The following is a 26,374-nucleotide window of genomic DNA, read 5'->3' on the forward strand; positions in this document are numbered from 1 at the left end:
AGTACAAAATGTGCACAACACCAATAAGGGTGTTGGCATAATACCAATGTGGCGTTGCCATAAGGGCAAAATTGCAGTCATTTGGTGGGAGAGATTAATGTTGCAGAACTGAAATGAAGGCATAAGATGTGCAGTAAATGAGATGTTATTCTGAAAGGGAAGGCTAGGTCATGATTTTGGGCGTAAAATGCCATCATATTCAAATAATTCCTTTATTAAATTATCATTAACAATCATATCATATCATATCATATATATACAGCCGGAAACAGGCCCATCGGCCCTCCAAGTCCGTGCCGCCCAGCGATCCCCGCACATTAACACTATCCTACACCCACTAGGGACAATTTTTACATTTACCCAGCCAATTAACCTACATACCTGTACGTCTTTGGAGTGTGGGAGGAAACCGAAGATCTCGGAGAAAACCCACGCAGGTCACGGGGAGAACGTACAAACTCCTTACAGTGCAGCACCCGTAGTCAGGATCGAACCTGAGTCTCCGGTGCTGCATTCGCTGTAAAGCAGCAACTCTACCGCTGCGCTACCGTGCCGCCTGGTAAACAATGGTTTATGAAAAACATTTACACATGGAGGAAAACTGATACACAATATGTCAATTATGAATAATTACAGCAATGTTTTAGAAAAAATGTGGACTATTAATCATGATAGTGATTTGATTAATAGTAGTATTAAAAATATATAAACAGATTACAGCAATACCATGCCATATTATAAGTTTTCAACTGACATAATACTGAGTTTAAAAATAAGAGCTGCTTTCACACTTGATGGCTTGTTGGGTATTTTTAGAATGGTGTAACACCAGTAAAGCTTATGGTACTTTCAGCTGTCTTCACTGTGTGCTGCATCTGCTCTGATTCTCTGAATACAAGCACGCATACTGAAAGGACTTGAATGAAGCATTGGGAGAAATACAAAACAAACCTGTTGTTGGGCTGGGACCTTCTCGGGATCTATTTGAATTAGTTGGTAAGGGTTCAGGAATATATGAAGTTGGGGCACAAATGTTCTCCAGTGCTTATTACTTTTGCATGGAATAATGCAGCTTAAGTTAAATTAGATAGCCCCTGAAAAATTGCAGGGGTTACTGTTTCACAAATAACCGGCACCTGTTGATTACAGTGCAGGTAGAAATGCCAATATTTCACTTGCACATTTTTCATTCAGTTAGTGCCACTTCACTGTTCATTATCTGTTCAAAATCTTACATTTTAAGGGTGGGTGCTTCAACTAAGATTGGGCCCATATAAAGCCGTGTTACATTGTATGCGGAAGTGAATCTTGCCTTGGAAACTGAGTAATGTTACATCATGAGAGAAAGTGGATTACATGTATTTGTTTGGAAGTAACTAGAGATCTTGGTAGATCACTGAGAGGCAAGGCCATTAGAAATCCAAAGAAATTAAAAAATGTCAAAACTCTGTAGCTGCATCTTCACATTCCTCATTCTATCAATTGTATAGCTAGACTTGTATGTTACCTAATCCGTCATTCATCACTGAGACCCTAATATTCCTTATTATTCAGAACTCAAACAAAAATTCATAGATTCTATCTCCCTCTCCAGCAATATGTTACAGAGGCAAGCCTCATAATGAGTTTATACAAATAAGGATTTGTCTAACTGTGTATGACATTTTCCACAATAGTTAATGCACACTTTAATTTGTTTTCTATAATAGTGGCAGACACCCACAACAAATCAGAGGGGACTGACACCTCTGCATGCTGATCACCGTTTGCATGTTTATTGTTGATGCTTTGATTACCAGTGATGTCGAAACGACCCGCTTCTTATCTCTACCTCCCTTTGTTCTTTTCTAAGTTTGAACACCTATTAAGTACACTGTAGTCAAGCAGTGGAGGAACAGTAAGAAAGTATCATGGATTAAACCACACGATAACCCAATTTCTTAGTGGCAGCCACCAGATCAACCCATTCAGCGAATGATTTTGAAGTATAATCATTGCCGTTGGTGGGGTAGGAACAAAGATAGCCTAGGTGTTAAGCAGATCTAAGGGAAAGATCATACACGGAATAGGAAGGGCTAGAAAGCTTGGAGTCCTAAGAGCTTTCTGGTGGAAAGCTAGTTATCAATGGGTGTGAATTATTTCTTTAATAGCAGTTAGTGTCAGAGACTGATACAGTGTGGAAATGGGCCCTTCGGCCCAACTTACCCACATCGGCCAACACTAGTCCCACCTGCCTGTGTTTGGTTCATATTCCATCCAAACGTCCTATCCATGTACCTGTCTAACTGCTTCTTAAACGTTGGAATTTTCCCAGCCTCAACTACCTCCTCTGGCAGCTTGTTCCATACACCCGCCACCCTGTGTGAAAACGTTACCCCTCAGATTCCTATTAAATCTTTTCCCCTTCACCTTGAACCTATGTCCTCTGTTCCTCGATTCTCCAAGAGATTCTGTGCATCTACCCGATCTATTCCTCTTATGATTTTATACACCTCTTTAAGATCACCCCTCATCCTCCTGTGCTCCAAGGAATAGAGACCCAGCCTACTCAACCTCTCCCTATAGCTCAGACCCTCTAGTCCTGGCAACATTCTCATAAATCTTCTCTGAACCCTTTCAAGCTTGACAATATCGTTCCAATAACATGGTGCCCAGAACTGAACACAGTACTCTAATTGCGGTCTCACCAATGTCTTATACAACTGCAACATGACCTCCCAACTTCTGTACTGAATACTCTGACTAATGAAGGCCAATGTGCCTGAAGCCTTTTTGACCACCTTATCTACCTGCGACTCGACCTTCAAGGAACCTCCACACCTGCACTCCTAGATCCACAATTAGTCCACAATTGTTGCACTGTCAGTGGCATGTAAGAAAGGAGTACCCCGGGAAAGCATTTGGGTGGTTAATTGATGCATTGATAGTGTGTCAATGTTTATTTTTTAAGTGCTTTGAATTATTTTGGTGGGATTGGCTTTTACTTTTACATAGTGACTAGGCAAATATAATCCTGGAGAAGTTGATGAATTTGAAATAGAACCTTTGCTTAGCATTATTGTACTCCGAGTTCCTCATGACAACCTGGGCAGAGGGGACTATCCAATTTGTATCTTTTCCTTTTCTACCCCTCTTCCTAATATTCTACCCTGCTGTCTAGGTGGATGCTAGGCTGTCCCGTCATTATGGTGAAATTATAAACTATCAGATCACTATGAATCTTGCTGTGTACGATTGGGTTTCTCTAGACAAATCCAGGGAGCAGAAGCACATGAAATGTCATGTAGCAGCCTTCTCGCACAGTAGCCACAGAATGAGGTTGCCAAGGTAGCTTAAAAGCAGATGTTAAGGTGCATTGCTGCAGAATGAAAACATCATAACAGCTGCCTGTACAATTTGTCAACTGATGGCTGAGATGGCATGTTTTTTTGAGTTAGCATTGCGCAGAGCTGATAAAAGGTAATATGTATTTTTAAAAGGCACTGAGGATAAGCTTGCAGTTTCAGCGAAATCCCTACTGTCCCTACTGGTTTCTGGCAAGGGAAAGTAAAACAGTGAACTCAATTTGAATGGCATTGCAATCTTTGCCTTATTCCCTTGAGATTGTGGCTGCAGCAAAAGATAGATTGAATTAAATTATTCTTATTCATTGTTCTTGCTAAGTCACAGGTAGAAGAATAGTTGCCTAAAACAAACCCTGTATGTACAAAAATTACTCAAAATGCTGGAGTAACTCAGGAGGTCAGGCAACATCTCTGGAGAACAAGGCTAGGTGATGCTTTGAGTTGGAACCTTTCTTCAGACTGCTTGTGGGAGGGAGGAATAAAGAGATGAGAATTGTGAAGCTCGAGAAAGAAATGCAGGTGGGAGGAGAAGGGAGAAGGGCGGGAGGGAGTTAGTAGTTATCTAATACTGGAGAATTTAATGTTCATTTGCAAGTCTTCAATCCTTTTGTCTCGTAACTTCTGTCTTTTCATCTCTGGTCTTTGCCCAACCATCTGCCTATCAAAAATTCTCACAGCTCATTCTTCCAATAAAACTCTACTTCGGGAAATACATACCCATTCCTGGAATCAATTGATTGACAAGCTTCCCTGTCAATTTTAACATCATGTTGATGACTCTGACATCCACAATCATGAGCTTTGAGAGGCAGGTCATGGTGCACATCCACTCCAGCCTCCCAGGCAACCTTAATCCATAGCAAATCACCTACTGCCATGGCTCAACCTATCCATGGGACTATTGGGTAACTTTTTTCATATTTATTAACTAGCTCTGCCATCAGCATCATAATCCCAACTTAATTCATCTCCAAACTCCTAGACCTAGCCAGCACCACCTCTGCAACTGGACCCTTGAGCTCCAGCCGTATAGACCACTATTTGTAAGGATTGGCAACAAAACATCACCCATGAAAATTTTCAACACCAATACTTCGCTGTCTCAGCCTCTTACTACACTCGTGACTGTGCAGCCGCAATCTCCTCTAACTTAATTTACAAGTTTGCAGAGGACATCACTGTGGTAGGCTGAATCTCAAACAATAACATATAACATATAACATATAACAACTACAGCATGGAAACAGGCCTGTCCGGCCCTACCAGTCCACGCCGACCATTCTCCCTGACCTAGTCTCATCTACCTGCACTCAGACCATAACCCTCCAATCCCCTCCTATCCATATACCTATCCAATTTACTCTTAAATAATAAAATCGAGCCAGCCTCCACCACTTCCACCGGAAGCCCATTCCATACAGCCACAACCCTCTGAGTAAAGAAGTTCCCCCTCATGTTACCCCTAAACCTTTGTCCCTCAATTCTGAAGCTATGTCCCCTTGTTGGAATCTTCCCCACTCTCAAATGATGATGGAGTACAGGAAGGAGACAAAGAGCTTGGTAGCAATCTTTCCATCAATGTCAGCAAAACAAAGGAGTTAGTTCTTGACTCCAAGAAACAAGGTGGTGCACATGCGCTAGTCAGCATCAGTGGTGCTGAAGTGGAGATGGTCGCGAGCTTCAAGTTCCAAGGTGTAAACAACACCAATAATTTATCCTGCTCAAACTGCATTGACACTAAAGCCAAGCAAGCACACCAATGCCTCTACTTCCTCAGATGGCTGAGGAAATTTAGTACGTGTCCAATGACTCTTGGCAATTTCGACAGATACACCACAGGAAGTAACCTATTGGGATGCATTGCTGCTTTGTGAATGATCATTCGGACAAGAGTTCATGTGCACATCAGATAATACTGCAGTATTGTAAATGCATTTGGAACTCCCCTTAACCTAATGGAGAAGATTTTGGCTCAAGGTTTTGCTGTTTGTGATACTGCAAGTGGCAAAATGTTGGGCGGACTGACATATTGAGAAAGATATAGTGCATACTCTTGAATGGCAAAAGTATGTGGATTAGTAGAGCATGATTTCACTATTGCTAACTTGGCTTCAGTGACACCATTGCTGCAACATAAACAACCGGGATGGAAAATCTTCAGGTTATAAGCCAAAAAGATCAAATTTTATCTTTTTTTCCTGTGTTGAGGGTCACCAATATTTTGTGGGTAAGTTGATTGATTAATGAAGTGTTAGTTAGAGAACCTGTTGGGTATTCACAGATCACATTGCAGTGTACACAGAAAAGTGTAGCCAAATGAAGGATTGGTATGTCTTTACTTCCAACCGTCAGCAAAGCTTTCTTATTCCCAGACATTCCTTTTTCTGGATACTATACCCATGGGATGCAGTATGAATGAGCGGAAAAAAAGAGGGTCGGCACTTCAGGAAAACTTACTAAATTAGGGAGGGGAAGGAGGATCTTTACCAAGAAGCCCTGTGCTTCCAGAGTGTTCTCCTTCATGTATTTCTGCAAGGAACAATGCAGGAGATAGACAATAGATAATAGGCACAGGGGTAGGCCATTCAGCCCTTCGAAACAGCACCGTCATTCAATGTGATCATGGCTGATCATTCACAATCAGTACCCAGTTCCTGCCTTTTCCCATATCCCCCTGACTCTGCTATCATTAAAAGTTCTATCTAGCTCTCTCTAGAAAGCACCCAGAGAATTGGCCTCCACTGCCTTCTGAGGCAGAGAATTGCACAGATTTACAACTCTGACTGAAAAAGTTTCTCCTCATCTCTGTGCTAAATGGTCTACCCCTTATTCTTAAACTGTGGCCCCTGGTTCTGGACTCCCCCAATATTGAGAACATGTTTCCTGCCTCTAACGTGTCCAATCCCTTAATCTTTTATGTTTCAATAAGATCCCCTCTCATCCTTCTAAATTCCAGTGTATACAAGCCTAATCGCTGCAGTTTTTCAACATACGACAGTCCCGCCATTCCGGGAATTAACCTAGTGAACCTACGCTGCACTCCCTCAATAGCAAGAATGTCCTTCCTCAAGTTTGGAGACTAAAACTGCACACAGTACTCCAAGAGCAGTCTCACTAGGACCCTGTACAACTGCAGCAGGACCTCTTTGCTCCTATACTCAACTCCTCGTGTCATAAAGGCCAACATGCAATTAGCTTTCTTCATTGCCTGCTGTATCCAATTTCAATAAGTCCGAATAGAAATATGTAAGATAGTGCAAACCGTGCAGGACCAAAATGACATTCAGTACAGTATCTTTAAGGCCATTGGCCATTACATTTTGCTGTTTTCTGTCAAAGTAGGTCGGGACAGGGAATATCTATATCGTTTACAGCAGATTGTTGCATTCAGGAAGTCACTGTCAGGTGGATAGAATTCATTTAATCTTCCCTTGCAAGTAACACGAGGTCATGACCTCGCAAAGGGTGTAGCTTTCCCAGTGGGGTAGAGCATTATTGACTGCATTTGGGTTGTTTTGACAGTTTTACAGTTTAATTCAGCAATGTATTGCACCGTAAAGGTTTTGAACCCCTGGATTTCAGGTGGGTTACAACCATGCTCAGTACATCATCATGTCCCTGCTAAATATCCAGAAATTAGACATGATGCTTATATTTTGGGCTAGCTTGTTATTCCCTCCATATCTGCAATATGGATGGTAAGATGAAAATATTGAACTGAAGTATGGATTGATCTCTTTGAGTCGTTCTAGGCATCTGGCAGTAAAATCCTTAGGATACACATATATATTTGATTACTAATGCTAAAAAGAATGTTACCCATCCACTACACTGTACTCTCGCTATTCCGTTTCGTAGTCTGATAGTATTTGGCAATTCATTAAGTTGCAATCAAAAAATTGTGACCATTTTTCTGTTCGCAAACCTTCTGAAGTATGGAACGGATTTAATACCTTTGCATTTATCTTCAATCGTTTTTTGGGTTGCATCTACTTTTGAACCCCCTTGTTCTAAATATTTTAATACAGGATAATGATTTAGCCAAATGATTTCTTATTTATAACATAGCTCTAGTTGTAAATCAGTTTTCAAATACTTGTCTAATATTTACAAACTGTCATTCTTCCTCTGCGGTGGCAACTGAAATAGGAAGAATAAATCCAAGTGTAAGTGGACTGTTATTAAAATTACTCTTCCAGTCGGTTAGTTTGCTCCAGGTTTTAAATGCTGATGCACACTCCAGTGTAAGTTACCTTTGGAAGGTTTGTTCCAACTGCATATAGAAATGTTGTGTGCAGTTGGAGCAAGTCTCCAGTATTTCATTTCAATTAAGGAAAGTAAGCTGGGGAAAAAAATAATGTCTTTTGTCTTATTGACAGGCATATGTGTTCTACCCAGGGAAGAACTACTACAAGCCAGCAAGAAGTGAGTAAATCATTGTTTTTATGATTTTATTTCTGAATTTTTTAACTGTTTCTTCTGTTATAAAGTGTTGCCCCAAAAATTTCCAAGATTTCAGGGGGAATTGACACCCTTGGTCTATTTTTTTAAATAACGTGTAAAGAAACATACAATGCATTTGAATCTTGTAATAGAAAGTTGTACCATTATCATTATTAGAAATTTCCAGACAATTAATATAAAGCAAACTATTTTATATGATTATGTTTAGGCCTTGCTTGGACAATCATGTCCAATTATGATCCCCTGATCTGATAGGTAGCGCAGATGTCTTGGAAGAGGTTCAGAGGAGGGTCGTAAGAATGATACCCAACTTAAAATACAGATAAGCACAAAAATGGGAATCTACTTCCTACTAAAGGATTCAGCGAAGATAATGAAGGTACTGGGTATAATTTAAGGAACACTGTATTTGTATTTGCAGGTTGTTTAAATAGTTAGGCGAGTGATGACTGAAATTATGCATACAATTATCCCAAGCAAGACTAGAGTAGATTTTGGGCGGGTTCTTCTTTAGATGATAATGCACCTATGGACCAAGTTACTGCTTCTTAGGATTCATTGAATACCATCAAAAGAGAGCTAGACCCATTTCCTGCCTGTAATGAAGATCATGGGATACTAGAGATGAGTGACTTCCAAAAAAAAACTAATTGTCAAATGATATGCTGAACTAGTCTGAATCATTTAAAACTTTCTGAACTTTTTTTCTTCTAAATTGGTCCCGAGTTGTTAGTTTCTTATCTGACTGTTCTGGGCGATGTCGTGCGTGGTGATACGAGGGATGGTTTGAGGGCCTGGTATTGTGGATCATAAATTCTTGACAGAGTCATCCAGCTGGGTGGATTAGTTGATCTTTTGTACCTATCATTTTCATTACCAAAGATTTGTCCCACCTCCATCATTCCTCCTTACCCCTGTGCCCATCGAGCAGAAGATGGGAAGCGCACATCCCCAAACTCGGGAACAGCTGCTTCCCGTCTTTTATCAGGCTTCTGAACGATCCTTCCATAAGTTAAAGTACTGATTAATTCACCTCTACCCCATTGAGGACATTCGACTTTGTCTCTGGAACTGATGCGCTAGAATGATAAACTATATTCTGCACGCTGTTATCTTCCCCTTTGCTTTATCTATTGTACTTGAGTTTATATTTATGTATGGTATATCCGATCTGTTTGAATAGCATGCAAAACAAAGCTTTTGAACAAAGCCCTCTTGCATGGGAGTTCAGCCATCTACCCGAGTCTGCTTTACAGACAAGGGTTTTCCAGAGGGCTCTGCCTTGAAGTTCTTTCAGGGTCAACAGCGAAAAACAGGTTAAAAACCATTGATCCAAAGCACTTGATGTCTAACAATTTTTAATTTCTCAGGATGAGGATGAAATTTTAAAAATCTGCATTTTCAGAACTTGCATCTTTGTTATTATAATACTTTTCAATACTGTAATTCATATTGGGCTTTCCCAATGGACAATAGACAATAGGTGCAGGAGTAGGCCATTTGGCCCTTTGAGCCAGCACCATCATTCAATGTGATCATGGCTGATCATTCTCAATCAGTACCCCATTCCTGCCTTCTCCCCATACCCACTGACTCCGCTATCCTCAAGAGCTCTATCTAGCTCTCTCTTGAATGCATTCAGAGACTTGGCCTCCACTGCCTTCTGAGGCAGTGAATTCCACAGATTTACAACTCTCTGACTGAAATTTGTTTTTTCCCTCATCTCCGTTCTAAATGGCCTACCCCTTATTCTTAAACTGTGACCCCTGGTTCTGGACTCCCCCAACATTGGGAACATGTTTCCTGCCTCTAACGTGTCCAACCCCTTAATAATCTTATGTTTCGATAAGATCCCCTCTCATCCTAAATTCCAGTGTAAACAAGCCTAGCCGCTCCAGTCTTTCAACATACGACAGTCCCGCCATTCCGGGAATTAACCTAGTAAACCTACGCTGCATGCCCTCAATAGCAAGAATATCCTTCCTCAAATTTAGAGACCAAAACTGCACACAGTACTCCAGGTGCGGTCTCACTGGGGCCCTATACAACTGCAGAAGGACCTCTTTGCTCCTATACTCAACTCCTCTTGTTATGAAGGCCAACATGCCATTGGCATTCTTCACTGCCTGCTGTATCTGCATGCTTCCTTTCAATGACTGATGCACTAGGACACCAAGATCTCGTTGTACGTCCCCTTTTCCTAACTTGACACAATTCAGATAATAATCTGCCTTCTTATTCTTACCACCAAAGTGGATAACCTCACACTTATCCACATTAAACTGCATCTGCCATGCATCCGCCCACTCACACAACCTATCCAAGTCACCCTGCAACCTCATAGCATCTTCCTCACAGCTCACACTACCACCCAGCTTTGTATCATCTGCAAATTTGCTAATGTTACTTTTAATCCCTTCATCCAAGTCATTAATGTATATTGTAAATAGCTGCGGTCCCAGCACCGAGCCTTGCGGTACCCTACTGCCTGCCATTCTGAAAGGGACCCATTTATCCCCACTCTTTGCTTTCTGTCTGTCAACCAATTTTCTATCCATGTCAGTACCCTACCCCCAATACCATGTGCTCTAATTTTGCCCACTAATCTCCTATGTGGGACTTTGTCGAAGGCTTTCTGAAAGTCGAAATGATCACCAATGCGTCCACAATTTCTAGAGCCACCTCCTTAAGTACCCTGCGATACAGACCATCAGGCTCTGGGGATTTATCAGCCTTCAGTCCCATCAGTCCACCCAAAACCATTTCCTGCCTAATGTGAATCTCCTTCAGTTCTTCCGTCACCCTAGGATCTCTGGCCACTAGAACATCTGGGACATTGTTTGTACCTTCATTAGTAAAGACAGATCCAAAGTACCGGTTCAACTCGCCTGCCATTTCCTTGTTCCCCATAATAAATTCCCCTGCTTCTGACGTCAAGGGACCCACATTTGCCTTGACTATTTTTTTCCTCTTCACATACCTAAAAAAGCTTTTACTATCCTCCTTTATATTATTGGCTAGCTTACCCTCGTACCTCATCTTTCTCCCCGTAATGCCTTTTCAGTTATCTTCTGTTGCTCTTTGAAATATTCCCAATCCTCTGGCTTCCCACTCTTCTTTGCTATGATATACTTCTCTTTTATTTTTATGCTGTCCTTGACTGCCCTTGTCAGCCACGGGTGCCTCTTACTCCCCTTAGAATCTTTCTTCCTCTTTGGGATAAATTGATCCTGCAACTTCTGCATTGTTCCCAGGAATACCTGCCATTGCTGTTCCACCGTCTTCCCTGCTAGGGCCTCCTTCCAGTCAAATCTGGCCAGCTCCTGCCTCATGCCTCTGTAATCCCCTTTGCTATACTGTAATACTGACACTTACGATTTTCCCTTCTCCATCTCAATTTGTAGAGTAAAACAACATATAGTGATCACTGCATTTTAATGGCACTTTTACCTCTAGTCCCCTTATCAGATCAGGTTCATTGCACAACACTAAATCCAGAATTGCCTTCTCCCTGTTAGGCTCCAGTACAAGCTGTTCTAAGAATCCATCTCGGAGGCACTCCACAAACTCTCTTTCCTGGGGTTCATTACCAACCTGATTTTCCCAGTCTACCTGCATGTTGAAATCTCCCATAACCACCGTAGCATTACATTTGCAACATGCCAATTTTAGCTCTTGATTCAACTTGCACCCTATGTCGAGGCTACTGTTTGGGGGCCTGTAGATAACTCCCATTAGGGTCTTTTTACCCGTACAATTCCTCATTTTTATCCATACTGATTCTACATCCCCTGATTCTATGTCCCCCCCCCCTTGCAAGGGAGTGAATATCATTCCTTACCAACAGAGCGACCCCACCCCCTCTGCCCACCTGTCTGTCTTTTCTATATGTTGTGTACACCTGAATATTCAGTTCCCAGCCCTGGTCCTCTTGTAGCCATGTCTCTGTGATTCCCACAACATCATACTTGCCAATGTCTAACTGAGGCTCAAGCTCACCCACTTTATTTTTCATACTTTGCGCATTTAAATACAACACTTTAACTTTGTTATTTATCTCCCCTCTCACACCGGTCACAATTGGCCCTGACCTAACTCTCTTATCCCATCCAGAACTTCCCTTCCCATTTATTCGAGAGTCCTTTGCAATTTCTCTTGTATTCGCTTCCCCTTTAACTCCATCTTCATATTCCCAATTTGTTAACCCCTCCCCCCCACTACTTAGTTTAAAGCCACACATGTAGCTCTAGCAAACCTGCCTGCCAGAATGTTGGTCCCCCTGCTGTTAAGGTGCAACCTGTCCCTTTTGTACAGGTCACCCCTACCTCAGAAGATATCCCAGTGGTCTAGAAATCTAAATCCCTGCTCCCTGCACCAGCCCCTCAGCCATACATTCATATCCCTGATCTCTCTGTTCCTGCCCTCACCAGCACGAGGTACAGGTAACAGTCCAGAGATAACCACCCTCGACGTCCTACTTCTCAGTCTTCTTCCCAACTCTCAAAACTCACGTTGCAGTATCTCCTTCCTCTTCCTCCCGACGTTGTTCGTGCCCACGCGCACAACTACTTCCGGTTGATCGCCTTCCCTTGCTAGGATGTTCTGAAGCCGGTCCGTGATGTCTTGAACCCTGGCACCAGGGAGGCAACAGACCATCCTCAAATCCCGCCTTCCGCCACAGAATCTACTGTCGGACAATGGAGTCACCCACTACTCTGGCTCTTCCTGACTTCGGTCTCCTCGGTCGAGTCTCCTTGCCTGGATTAGAGCCGCCCACCTGTCTGCTGCTCAGACTGGAAACGTCTACTGCCCCGACAGCTCCCAAGAGGGTGTACCTGTTTGCAATAGGCACAGCCACCGGGGTCTCCTGGAGTCTACATTCACTCCCCCCTGAAACAGTCTCCCACCTTCGCTCGACCTGAACCCTTGGCATGACAGCCTCACAGTAGGTCCTGTCCAGGAAACTCTCACATTCCCGGATGGCCCTGAGGTCATCCAGCTGCTTCTCCAACTCCACCACACCTCCATTCAAGAGCTGCACCTGGACACAGTTCTTGCAGGTGTAGCTCCCAGAAGCTCCAGCGGTGTCCCTGCCTTCCCACATCCTGCAGGAAACACACTGCACCAACTTATCGGCCATTACTTTATTGGCTAAAAACAAATCAGGCTCAAAAACAACTGTAACCTCCTCACCTCAGCCTCCTCACGGAAGACACGCAGCCAAAGACTCGCACTTTTCTCACAGGGCACTTCCCTCGACAGGGCGGCACTTCCCTCGACAGGGCTGCACCTCTTGTGCAAGCCTTGTTAATATCAGTCTCTTAATTGCCTAATTGGCCAATTTACCAAACTTCTAATTTAATTGATCAGCCAATCCACATACTCACTTCTATCCTGCCTCCCTGACAAGCTTGGAGGTATGCACTTTACTGACTGACTGCTTTCAGCCAACGGTCATCCTTGCTCCTTCTCTCCCGACCTTTACTGACTGACTGCTAGCGTCCCTTTGGCGCTCTTTTTAAACTGCCTTTTTACCTGCAATTAACACTCATTTACTTGCTTGCTTTCAGCCAACGGTCGTCCTTGCTCCTTCTCTCCTGACCTTTACTGACTGACTGCTAGCTAGCATCCCTTTGGCGCTCTTTTTAAACTGCCTTTTTACCTGCAATTAACACACTTACTTGCTTGCTTTCAGCCAACGGTCGTCCTTGCTCCTTCTCTCCCGACCTTTACTGACTGACAGCCATCTTAATACAGCTAATTATCTTTTGTTTTCCCATGGAAAAACCTTCCTTTGCACTGGCATCTCCACCTCATCACAATGAATTTGTAATTCAAACTTCAGTGAGCCATGGTACTGGGTCTAACCCATGGGATCATGAGCTTGAGCAGAAATGCTGAATGTTTGATATCTTTTAAATAAAGTGACCTTGCTATTTTGCTGTTACCGTGAAGGTTCATGATGAAAATGGTGATCTATTTTCTGTTTCAGAAAGCAATTGATCAATTCTAAACTACTTGGCATTTAGTGTGTTTAGCTGTATATTATTTACAGAAAATTAACTTTGCTTACTTCAATAGACCCAATTGGGTTCTTTAAAAAGTTACTCCCTCAAACTATAAAGATAATTTTTTTTAAATAGTCAGGCCATTGTAATATCTTAAATTAAGGTTCTCGATCCAAATAGTGAGTTTCAGCTCTGGTTCTTTTTTGGTCAGTACATAGGTGTCCTTTGCACTATTTCCTTTTGTCTTCCTTCACAAATGGCAATCTCAAAGAACTGTTCACAAATAGAGATATACAAGATTTAGCAGAATTGTGATTTTTATGATTCTAGAATCTGAGTCCATTAACTGTTTCCATTAAATTTGAATTTGCACATTGCTGCACGTTATTATTTGTGTTTCTCTAGGTATTACATTTTCTTAAAGATATTCAGAAATGTACCCACAAGGTTTAAATATTTTCATTGCCCCTGTAGTGTTTCTTACATCTAAAGATGCCAACTCCATTCTGAAGCGGTTTCCAAGAGCAAATGGTTTTCTAGAAGAGATTCGGCAAGGCAGTATTGAGCGGGAATGTAGAGAGGAGATTTGTGTCTATGAAGAGGCAAAAGAAGTGTTTGAGGATAAAGAGAAAACGGTGAGAATATTCTTCCAAGTTCACTTCCTAATTTGTTGGTAAAGTATACATAACTTTAATGTGCACCACCTTATTGTGTATATACTATTACGACTTCCACTGCAATTAAATGTCAATCCGGAACATTTGGAAGATTCACCACTGAATATGCTGATCAGAACAGAACTATTTGGTAGTAATCTACGTAGCAGTTGAAGTTCTTGGAGAAATATGTTCCAGAATCAACAAATATCATAAATACTTGAGAATATCAGCCAGATTTAGGCTAATGATGTATCCATCTAAAATTAAATCATAAAAGTTCAAAGTAGTTTAAAATAGAGATTCAAAACTTTTATTTACTAAAGATATCAAAGGCTAACTTCCATGTAATTAGACACAGATCTGTTAAATGTAAAATGACAAGGTCAATGTGAGTGCTCAAAGATACTAGAATTATTTCCATTAAAAATATTGAAAATATTTGAAAAAATTATGTTATTCTGCTTACTGGACTTCAATGAAAATTTAAGCACTCTGCCTTTTTGATTTTCTGTTTGTCTAATCTCATTACTTAAGTTCTTTCATCACTTTGCCCAGCCTTTCCTGAAGTTAGTGTTTTCGCACAACATGGAGGCACTCATTCGAATCTGCATGTAATTCACATTGCATCTGATCCTAAAATTGTTCTTGGTCCTTTGTGCATAAGGAGCATTTGTGCATGGAATTTTCTGGAAGCATGCACAACTGGTCCCCAATGTACATTTTGATGCCATTTGCCTTAAATTCAATATGGCCAATGTTCCAAAGCAGATGTCATCAGGTCCCATGAGAGAGTTCTCCAGAAACCAAGTCACTTTACAGGATTTTACCAACACCTTCACTCCAAAATCCCTCTCTCCATGATGTGTAGATGCCCTTGACCTCTCCATTATCAAAACTGATCTAATCATATTCCCAATCATCATCCCAACCAAGTGCTTTTTTTCCCAAATCCCCGATGATCAGTGCTGAACCACATACCCCTGATGATGATTTTACTACTGGTCATTAACACAAGGGCTGGATTTTTGCAACGATTAACTTGCCTCCTGACATCCTTGTGCCTGTAGGTGAAAGGATTAAAACAGGAGTGTGATGGGAAAACTCCCCACTTTCTTCAGCTCTGACAACACCAAACAAGCTAAAGACTTTGTAGAAGAAAGCAGCCTGCTTTTCAGATCCCAGCTAAACATTAATTTTTCCCCAACTGGCGCAGTGGCAGCACTGTGTACCATTTACAAAATACGCGACAGGTACTTGCATAGGCTACTCTAATAGCATCTTCTATTCCCATGGTCTCTACCATCAAGAAAGAAAAGGGCACCCCATGCATTGAAACCGCACAGTTGCAGGTTTCCCTCCAAGTCGCACATCCCAATGTAGAAATAAATTGTTCTTTTATTGTAGCTGTCTAGATCCTGGAAGTTTCTCCCTAACAGCATTATAATAATACATATGCAGCTGTGGAGAAATTTAGTTAAAGAATCGACCAGTAAAGGAACACTCGTGCATCTTCTGTTGGCTATTCATGCAAAGTAAGTGTTCTGTGCAGCCTTGGGAGGGGTGATTAGCTGACTATCTTTCCTTTGCTTTGGTAGGGGGGGTGGGGTGTTATTTTGCAGTATTATCAACTGAGATTAAAACATTACTGATGCAAATAAATATAATTCACATTTGGCATGATATGTGAGTGAAATTATCTGGATTTGTAATAAAATACAGGTAAGCCGTTACTGTAATATCTGAATGGTGAAACTTAGGTCTGGTTTCACATCTGCATATTTTTCCTGTTTTTCTTTAAACAGATGGAATTCTGGAAGGAATATAACAAAAATCCATACACAACTCCAAGCAACAATTCTGGTCTCCGTGTAGAGCGCACTGATGCGATCTATGTTGTCGTCCCTCTCTTGGGTGTAGCACTGTTAATTGTTATTGCACTCTTTGTGATCTGGAGGTGCCAGCTGCAAAAAGCAACTCGACGCCGGCCAACGTACTCTCAGAGCAGGTACCTGACAAGCCGTACAACACGAAGCCTCCCTCGGGTTCTTGTGCATCGGGAGACGCCACATGCTCAGACAGACCCATCTCATCATGGACAGCAGAGTACCAGGCCCACTTCAGACCCGAGTGAGCTCAGTGGGCAGCCATCAAATAGAAATCTGTATGCGCAGGAACAATCTGCGTCTATGTCTTCTAGACTGTCCAATGCAACCCCGCCACCTTCATATGAAGAGGTTACTGGACATGTTGAAAGCAGTGGGGAGGAAACAACTACGCCATACAGTGATGCACCACCAAAATATGAAGAGATTGTTAGAGTACATCCGGCCGTATCACGGCAGAATACCATAAACAAATAACTGGCTGGTGATCTGATGGAAATTACTGATTCAGTGATGGTAGCATGCTGAAGAGACCTCCTGCTTTGAGACAACTGTCTACCTGTTACTGCTTGGGTAAAATTTACTTCCAGAATACACAAGTTCAGGTGGCCCATTGAATTTGAGTAAAGCAGAGGCATAGTGCAATGAGGTTGGTAAAGCTCAGTAAAATTGGATTGTACTGTATCATTCTAGTTGAATACCTTGCAGAGACTATTCCAGTTTGTTATGTTGGGTAAAGGTGTTTAACCTGCTGTATGTGAAAATACACAATTAAAGCCAAACTAAATTGAAAAGTAGTTGGAATCAGTAATGTAACTATTTGTTACCACTGTGGTGGTAAATAACAAATTGTTATATGATGTATGTGATCCTATTTCTTTGTTAATTCAGTACCACTGCCAGTTATGTCACATTTTCATTTTACTCAAAGGCTTCGACACAAGCATGAAGAGTAAAAGATGTAGGATTCCTAAAAGATGCAGTGGCCTTGCTTAGTACTTTGTTTGCGATTTACAATGTAATTTTTGAAAAAGCACAGAAGAGAAGGTATGCCTTGTAAGCAGACTGCTGTCTCCTCAGTTTATACTTGAAATAAATTTCAGGGAATGGGACAAAGCTCTCATATCAAGATATCTGGCATTTCTAAAACTTGCCGCTGCCATCAGATTACAAGGTACCAGAACCACCCCACCCCACAACCCTCCCAAGATATCAGATCAGGGGGAATGTTCTCTCTGATCAGCTGTGCTTTGAAGTTCCAAAAAAAAACATGGGGGCTGTTTGAAAGCTCTCAACTTGTTTTTAGCATGATTAGCGATTTATCAATTTGGCAGGTACAATGTGCATAATTGATGTGCTGTTTGAAAAGTAATTTGGTGGTGAATTGGGTGCCTAAAGAAATTTCAATTTTTTTTATTAAGAAGATAAACCATCTCAAATATCTTTAGGCTGCATTTTCATTGAACTAAAAAAAACTGAAAGTGCAAGTGTCTGCTTATTAAGCATTGTGGTTTTTGGAACGGTTGATTGCATGTTTGGAAGAGGTGATATTGATTTTCTACAACTGTTCTATACAATTTCTTGTTGCTGGAAATAATAGAAACAAAGTCAATCTTTATTGCGGTGATGCCCAATTTTTCCCTAAATTATTATACAGGAATCTAATCAATTTTGTTAAGCTCATGAAAGGGTTGACAGTTCCCATATATGGACCAGTGATATTTGTTAGTTTGGTCTAATGGATTATGATTGAAGGGTTATTATTGACATGTAAAGCGTAACAGTCTGTTTTGCGAATTGCATAACGATTTTTGACATGAGGTCACTTACCCAAATTTTAATCAATGGAAGGAGGTTATCTGCAATTTAGGATAATGATTACTTTTCCCCTTGATTTGTATTTTATTGAAGCTTTGAAAAGGTTCTTACCACCTAAGGTTCATGTTCTGTGTTTTCTTTCGCCCTACAATGCTGTTCTTGATGTTGTTGAACTACTGACGATCACAGATTGAGTTTCTGAGCATCTTATTAATGAAATATATCCAATTTTTGGATAGTTTTCAAATTGGAAGTTTTAGCACCAATAACAAAAAAAACACAGTAATGTACATTTTAATTAAAATTTGTATCTTTGAATCCCTTCACAGCACGACCACCCCTCTCCATAGCGGCAACCTTTTTTTTTAAACACAACAAGATCCTGCACTTTTTCTGACTTGAATTTGTTATCCTGTGTATTCCCCTGCTTGCCCTCACACTCTTTCAAGCTGCTGACAATGCATCTTTACTCATCTAGATTTGGAATTTTGCACTTTCGCTTCATATTATTCCTCGCTTTCTTTGAGATGGATTTTAGGGCAATTCTAAAGGTTGTAAGAAGGGATGATTACAAAACATTGAGTCTTAGTCATACAGTTTGGAAAAACAGACTATTAGGCCTACTACTAGTTAGCCTGTCTTTATTAATTCAATTTTTCAGCGCACATCCTTCTTTGCGTAGAAAATTTAAATGCTCAATTAGACACTTAAATGCTGTCATTGTCCCTGCTTCCAACACTCTGGACATTTGTAACAGCAAATGAGTGGATGTTCACACAAATAGATAATTGGCACTAGCATGCCACAATATGCCAGGTAATGACCATCTCCAACAAAAGAAAATCCAGTTACCCACTCTTGCTAAGCAATACATTATCATTGTTGCATCTTCGAGCAGAATATCAACAGGATCAACTGCATAAATACTTTGCCTATGAGAGCAGGTCAGAGGCTGGGTATCTTGCAGTGTTTGCCTTACCTCCTGACATCCCAAAGTCTTTCCACAATTTACAAAGCACAAGTCAGGATGGAATACTTTGCCTGTCTAGATAAATGCAGTTCCAACAACCTTTAAGAAATGTGACACCATGCAGGATAAAGCAGTCTGCTTGGTTCCTCATCCACTATTCCAAACATTCATTGCCTCCACCAATGGCACATGATGATTAAGGTGTACACTATCTACGAAATGTAGTATCTTACCTACACTATTTTGGCAGTACCTCCCAAACCCATGATCTCTATCAGAAAGGTAAAGATAGCAGTGCATGGAACACCACTAACTGAATGTTCCCCTCCAAGTCATGCTGCATCTTGAGACCAATTAACGATTAGAACTATATTACTGTTCCTGCTCAATGTCACTGGAACTCTTTTCCAGTAGCAGCCAGTGTTTCTTTATCAGAAGGGGACAGCTAATCACCATCTTTTGAAGAGCAATTATTGATGGGCAATAAATACTGCATTGCCTGTTATGTGCAATTCCTGAAAAAATGAATAAGTAAAACATTGGTAACTTTTGCTTGTTGCTTAGCCATTGAGCCATAGAGCATGGGAACGGGTCTTTTGCCTACCACTTCTACACCGACCGTCAAAAACCACATGTGCCCTCTTGTATCCCCATCAACTGCCTTCTTATTCTTTGCCACCCATCTAATGGGGGCAATTTAGAGTACCCAATTAAACTACTAACTAGCATGTCTTTGTCATGTGGCAGGAAACCCAAGTGATCACAGGGAGAACATGCAATCTCTACACAGAGAGCACCCAGGGTCAGTTTCATACTTTTGATCCATGGAGCTGAGAGGATGCAGGTTTTATCTAATTAAACTGAAGTACTTTTCCCCCCAACTTAAAATGGTGAAATATAAATGCAAGTTGTTGCAATTATTTCAATATTTCAAGATCAATTTATTGTCGCATGTACCAATTAAGGTACAGTGAAATTTGAGTTGCCATACAGACATACTAAGTGAAAAGCAACAAGACACAGCCACATAAAACAAAATTTACCATAAACATCCACCACAGCTGATTCCACATTCCTTACTACGATGGAAGGTAATAAAGTTCGATCATCTTCCTCTTTGTTCACCCGCTGTCGGGGCTGTTGAACCATCCGTAGTCGCCGCAGCCGACAGTCCGAGGCCCTCATGTCGGCATGATTCAAACCTCCCGCGTCGGGACAGTTGCAAAACTCTCTGTGGCATGGAGCTCCCGAGTCGGCCTCTTCTTACCTGAGACCGCGGGCTTCGCAATGTTAAAGTCCGCAGGCCCCTTGGTTGGAGTTCTCCACAGTTGATCCTTGGCAAAGGATCGCAAGCTACGCGATGCTAAAGTCTGCACCGCGCCTGCGGCATGAAGCACCGGGCCGGTCTCCAGGAAAGGCCGCCAACTCCTCGATGTTAGGCTACAGTGGGATGCGGAAAAAAATTTGCATCTCTGTCGAGGTAAGACATTGAAAAAAGATTTCCCCCAACTCCCCTCCCCAACTCCCCACATAAAACAAACCAAGGAACACGTCAACATACTTTAAACACATTCTTAAAATAACAAAAACAGAAAAAAGGACAGACAGACTGTTGGCGAGGCACCCGGTGCCACCTGGTGAAAATATGAGGGTTCACAAGCAATATATTTTAGGTTTTGTTTAATGGATGATGTTTTTCGTTTCATTTCACAGATCATTTTCTTGTGTACATCTTGCATTGTTGACCTGTGTAACTACTTTTAATTGCACGTTCAAAAGTCTCCGACAGCATTCCTGATCAGGTAGAGGAGAGATTCAATAATTATGGAAAATTGATAACCGTATACATAAAAAAACCTTACACAAAAGTATTGGAATCGAGGAAAATACTCAAGCAGTTGTGTGCCCCAATTTTTAAAAGTAGTTTTTGCTTTGATGTGGATCATATTAAATAATTTTGCACAAAAAATGATCAACAGAGCAATGTTGGTACTGTGTATTAACAAATACTTTCAGACAAATCAATTGCTATGTTCCATTCTCTGCAGCACATAGTAGTGTCCTTAAAAAAAAAACTTGCTCTGACATAAGTATTGAACATAGTTATGAAATCCATCCTACAGTATGATTGACAAAATCCTAGAGCTTCTCTTCTTAATGACAGAAAACCTAATATTTTCTTGCAACTTGTAGCAACTCTTCAGTTTTAAGTCGCACTAATATTTATTCCATACAGTGGTCAAGATAAGTTTATTTCTAATGTCATATCACTGTAATATTACTACAGAAGGAAGCCATTGAGCCCCTGTCTTTGTCGACTCTTTGAAAGAGATGCAAGATTTATTCCCATACCTCTGCCTTTCCCCAATAGTTTGCAATTTAATTCTTTTTGTGAACAAGTCCAAGTATTAAAACTTGATTCCACAAGGCTTTTAGGTCATTTGTATCAGCTATGTATCTATGTAACTTCACGTAGTCAATATTTCACTCTAGAGCTGTTTGCTTAAATTAATTTGCTTCTAGTTAGCTATTTTTGCTTTTGAAAACCGCTTTAAATCTAATTATATTTTGATCACTATTATCCAGGTACCCTCCATGTTCACAACATGTCTTTTACTTTAACAACCTTAATCTTTAAAATAAACTATTTATTTCTATATACAATCTAAGGCAGATCTGACAATACAAGGCTTGTGAAGTTAAATCAAGGTCCAATTTGCTCACCACTCGCTGTAAAAGATCATACAACATTATTTTGAGATAAATGTGATTTGTGCAGCAGTAGCCATAGTTTAACATATTGCATTGGCCTTGGAGAAAGCACTAAATTAATACATTGCTTTCATTTTTTTTAAAAACTAGAACATCTCCACCTTGTTATTTGTTTTCCTGGCTATCGTTCCCAGTAAGATAGACACAAAATGCTGGAGTAACTCAATGGATCAGGCAGCATTGCTGAAGAAAAGGAATAGGTGACGTTTCCGGTCGAAACCTTTCCCGTCAGAAGGGAAAGGAAACTAGAGTTATGAAAAGGTTCAGAACAAATCCGAGCCGTCACCGATCACCAAGGAAAAGTGGAGTCCACAGTAGTCCATTGTTGGCTTGGAAGAGGTGATAATGAAGGGATGTATGGTTGTGAACAGTAGAATTGGCAGGAAGACTAGGGTGGGGGAGGGGCAGAGAGAGAGAGGGAAATGAAGAGGTTACTTGAAATTAGTTTCCTCCACCCGAGACGTCCTGCCAGTAGATGCTTTGTGATGATTCTGGTCCTTTGGTGTCTTAATTTAAAATTTCTCATAATTCTCCCAATCTGCATAAAATTGCTCCAGCTCCACAATCTTTTGAGATCTCGCTCTCTTTGACTGTCCTCCTATACATTCCAGCATTGATTGTTTCACTAATGGTGGCTATGCCATATTTTCTTGGCTTGATCTCAGATTTCCTCATGAAACGCCTACCTTTATCTTTTAGAACATTAAAATTTACCACTTCAATCAAACTGGCAGCTTCTGACATTTGCTCCAATGTAACGTCATGTAATGCTTTAATATAAAGGTATCACATTGTTGGTATAATTGCCTTTTCTTTTTACTGTACTGTAACCATCACAAATTTTGCCAATTCAATTTAAAAATGAAGGATTCAGCCAATTTTCAATATCAGATTATTTTGCTTACTTGTTTCATTTATTTGAAAACAAACTACTTGAACATACCGCTTTTCCATGTACACAATGACGATGCTTTACCACTTTCTCCTCAAATGTTCTTCCCCTTAAATGCTTTATAAAACTAATCTGAATTGAACATTCATAGCATTTGTCATCTTCCTGCCTCTTTAGTTTGGAATGGAAACCTTCCATGACAAAGTTAATTTTTGCTGCATTTATAGCTGGAATTTCTATTCCATCTTGATTGCTTCTAAAAAATAATCCCATCATATAGAATGTAAATATAACAAGGAGAATGAGATAGTTAAAATTATTCTCTGAACATGTCCTGATATAATGTTGACACCTTCTGCCTCTTTAAAAAAACTCCTTGATCCAGCCTGGCTTTGTGGATTTTGTTCAGTTGCAGGTAGCAAAACAGTTTGTTAGCACAGGAAGTGGTTCTTTAGAATATTCTAAAAGCTTTTTTACAGTTTAATGGAATAAAATAATAAGCTCTTCACACTTTAATACTAAAACATCAAAACATGTAACATGAATGAGAATAATTCTGCAAATAAGTTGTTTCAGCTTTTGATTAAACTGATTGTTTGCCAATATTAACAGAGGGTACTTCCCGGCTACAGAACAGAACATGTAGGTTAAACTGAAGCGCATTTCTTCTACAATATTTAAAAGGTGCAACAATGCACCATTTATTTCTCCACTGCATCATTTGAAATTAAATAAATCATTGTTAATCTTTTTTACCTTTGGGGAAAAGAGAGATTGCAGGAAAGTAATTTTCCCTTTATTTTGCATGTTCACTCAATTAAGGAACATGATTGGGACTGTAAAAGTTGCTGCAGTTTTGTTGCTAAAATATTCTCAATAATGTTGGCTGGTTTAAGCACTCACAAAATTTGTTTGGCTATTTATGAATCTGTTTGAAAAGCAATGTATTACCAAAAAAATATTGACTCGAATATTTTGGGTGTTATCAGTTGTGATTATTTTTTCCTTATTCTCCTAATATCGCTTGATTTTCCTGAGATATGTCAACATGTAAAAAACAAGCACATTTGCAAATTGAACGGTTCGTCAATGTCATTTGTGTTTAATATATTCTGTATTGTTTTGGTATTTCTCCGACAATATTCAATGGATTTATTGCGGACAAAGTATATATTGAAAGTAAATTCACCAACTTTTATGCACAAGTCGTCTTAACATTAGTTGGTATTGTATACAAAATAATGACTTTTCGTTTTCAAAATCCTCAGAGCTACATTATAAAATACTGACCAATAGAAACAATTTTGAAAACATTTCTGTTCTATCAAACTTGTTTTCTTGCTGTTTTAAAGTGAGATGGCACTGCATTTAGAATACAACTGCAAGTCACTACAAACCAGCAAATAAGAAAGCACAAATATAATCATGTTTTTCAAACAGTTTTGATTAATGAATTTCAGAAAATGTCTGAAACAAACAACATGCTGATAAAATGAAACTAATCCAGAATACAAAATGATTGAATAATGTCCTTTATTTATTTGTTAACACCAGGAGTTAAAATAAATTAATTCACACTCCACAAACTTACAGCATTGCAGTATTTTGCTTTTGGGCTATGTAGTTTATTTCATTGTTTTCCTAAAAAAATCTTCATATTTCCTTTCCCAGCCTTCATCATTTATCGTATAATGCCTTGGTGGAAAAAATTACTTAAAAACAGAATTGGATCATAGGCTGTTAATTCAAAGTACCATGGCTGAAGGGTATGATTGCAGCAGTTAAAGCTAGCAAATTGAATGTGGAATATACAATTTGAAATGTTTTCTTTGTTTGTCGCTATTGTAACATTTCCATTGGCCATGTGGCTGCTGGATTTTCCCACTATGCATATGCAGATTTTTGTATAGGTAATGTATTAATACTAGTCTGAAAAAGTACGTTCTTGCAATGTTTGGAAGGGAAATGAAAGTCTCATGTGGAATATATTTGTGATCTATATCTCAATCAGTGAGGCCTGAAGTTTATTTTAGTGCCTTACTTACCTTAATCCCCCACTAAGAGCATAAACTTTGTGCTTTTGCTTCCTAAAGTGGTAGATCCCTGTAATTGAGGACATGGTGCTTTTTACTGTTTGTTGTAGATGTGTTGCATAAAATGTGACAGATTTTATTTACCACGGTTCTGCTTTATTCATGTTTTATACAATGGTTCAGTCAATGCAAAAGAATAAACATTATTATAAAATTATTGTTGTCCAACTAGTCAATGAATTTTCTGATCATTGTTTAACTGGTAGAGGTATTGCATTGACAAAGATTAATATGGATCGCTGGTCGGCGCAGACCCAGTAGTCCAAAGGACCTATTTCTGTGCTATATCTCTAAAGTCTAGTCTAAAGAATTAATACAAACTGTATCAAAACACGATCTGTACAAAAGTACTAAAAAAATCTCCACCTTACAGAATTACATTCCACCTAGATGAATGTATTGGATACACGGATATTTGTGATGGGGGGAGTTGGACAGCAGTGGCACAGCAGTAGAGTTGCTGACTTACAGCACCAGAGAAGTCAAGAGTGTTTTATTGTCATATGTCTCAGATAGAACAATTAAATCCTTACTTGCAGCACCACAACAGAATATGTAAACATGGTATACCGTAAACAATATAATAAATGAGAAAAAAAAGTTTGGCTCAGCATACGTACACATAACAGACAATAATAGATCATAAGGTCATAAGTGATTGGAGCAGAATTAGGCCATTCAGCCCATCAAGTCTCCTCTGCCATTCAATCATGGTTGACCTATCGCTCCCTCCTAACCCCATTCTCTTGCCTCTCCCCAGAATCTCTGACACCTATGCTGATCAATAATCTAACTCAGCCTTAAATATATCCACTGACTTTGCCTTCAGTGGCAAAGAATTCTACAGATTCACCACCCTGCAATAATAATGTACAATAATAGTCCATGTAGTTCAGAGCTTATTTGAGGTTGTAGTGTTTAATAGCTTAACGGCTGTAGGGAAGAAGCTGTTCCTGAACCTGTTTCAGGCTAATGTACCTTCCCGATGGCAAGTGTGAAATGAGTGGGGCCAGGGTGATGTGGGTTTCTGATGATGCTGGCTGCCTTTTTGAGGCAGCAACTCTGGTAAATCCCTTCAATGGTAGGGAAGTCAGAACCCATGATGGACTGGGCAGTGCTCAGAACTTTGCAGTCTTCTTCACTCTTGGGTATTCAAGTTGCTGAACTAGGCTGTGATGCAACCAGTCAATATGTTCTCTACGACTGTAGAAGTTCAAGAGAATCCTCTCTGACATACCTTATCCCTGCAATCTTCTCGGGAAGTAGCAGCGTTGATATGCTTTCCTTATAATTGCATCAGTGTGCTGGTTCCAGGAAAGATCTTCAGAAATATGCATGCCCAGGAATTTGAAGCTTTTGACTCTCTCCAGTATCATCCCGTCGATATAGACAGGTTTATGGGTCCTCATCCATCCTCTTCCAAAGTTCACAACTAGTTCCTTGGTCTTCAAGACATTGAGAGCCAGGTTGT

At 40.2% G+C, this 26,374-nt stretch overlaps 1 protein-coding gene across 1 annotated transcript in view; it reads left to right on the forward strand.

Annotated features, from left to right (window-relative positions):
• The window catches only part of prrg3 (proline rich and Gla domain 3), a 35,122-nt gene extending 10,082 nt beyond the window's left edge, over positions 1-25,040 (forward strand). The window contains exons 2-4 of the mRNA XM_078412343.1: positions 7,724-7,769; positions 14,291-14,451; positions 16,278-25,040. Coding sequence (XP_078268469.1) covers position 7,769; positions 14,291-14,451; positions 16,278-16,835 — 720 coding nt within the window. The 5' untranslated portion in view covers positions 7,724-7,768 and the 3' untranslated portion in view covers positions 16,836-25,040. The remainder of the gene's footprint in view (positions 1-7,723; positions 7,770-14,290; positions 14,452-16,277) is intronic.
• The last annotated feature ends 1,334 nt before the right edge of the window (positions 25,041-26,374 follow it).

This window comes from Rhinoraja longicauda, chromosome 15 (genome assembly GCF_053455715.1).
Source record: "Rhinoraja longicauda isolate Sanriku21f chromosome 15, sRhiLon1.1, whole genome shotgun sequence".
Taxonomy (NCBI): domain Eukaryota; kingdom Metazoa; phylum Chordata; class Chondrichthyes; order Rajiformes; family Arhynchobatidae; genus Rhinoraja; species Rhinoraja longicauda.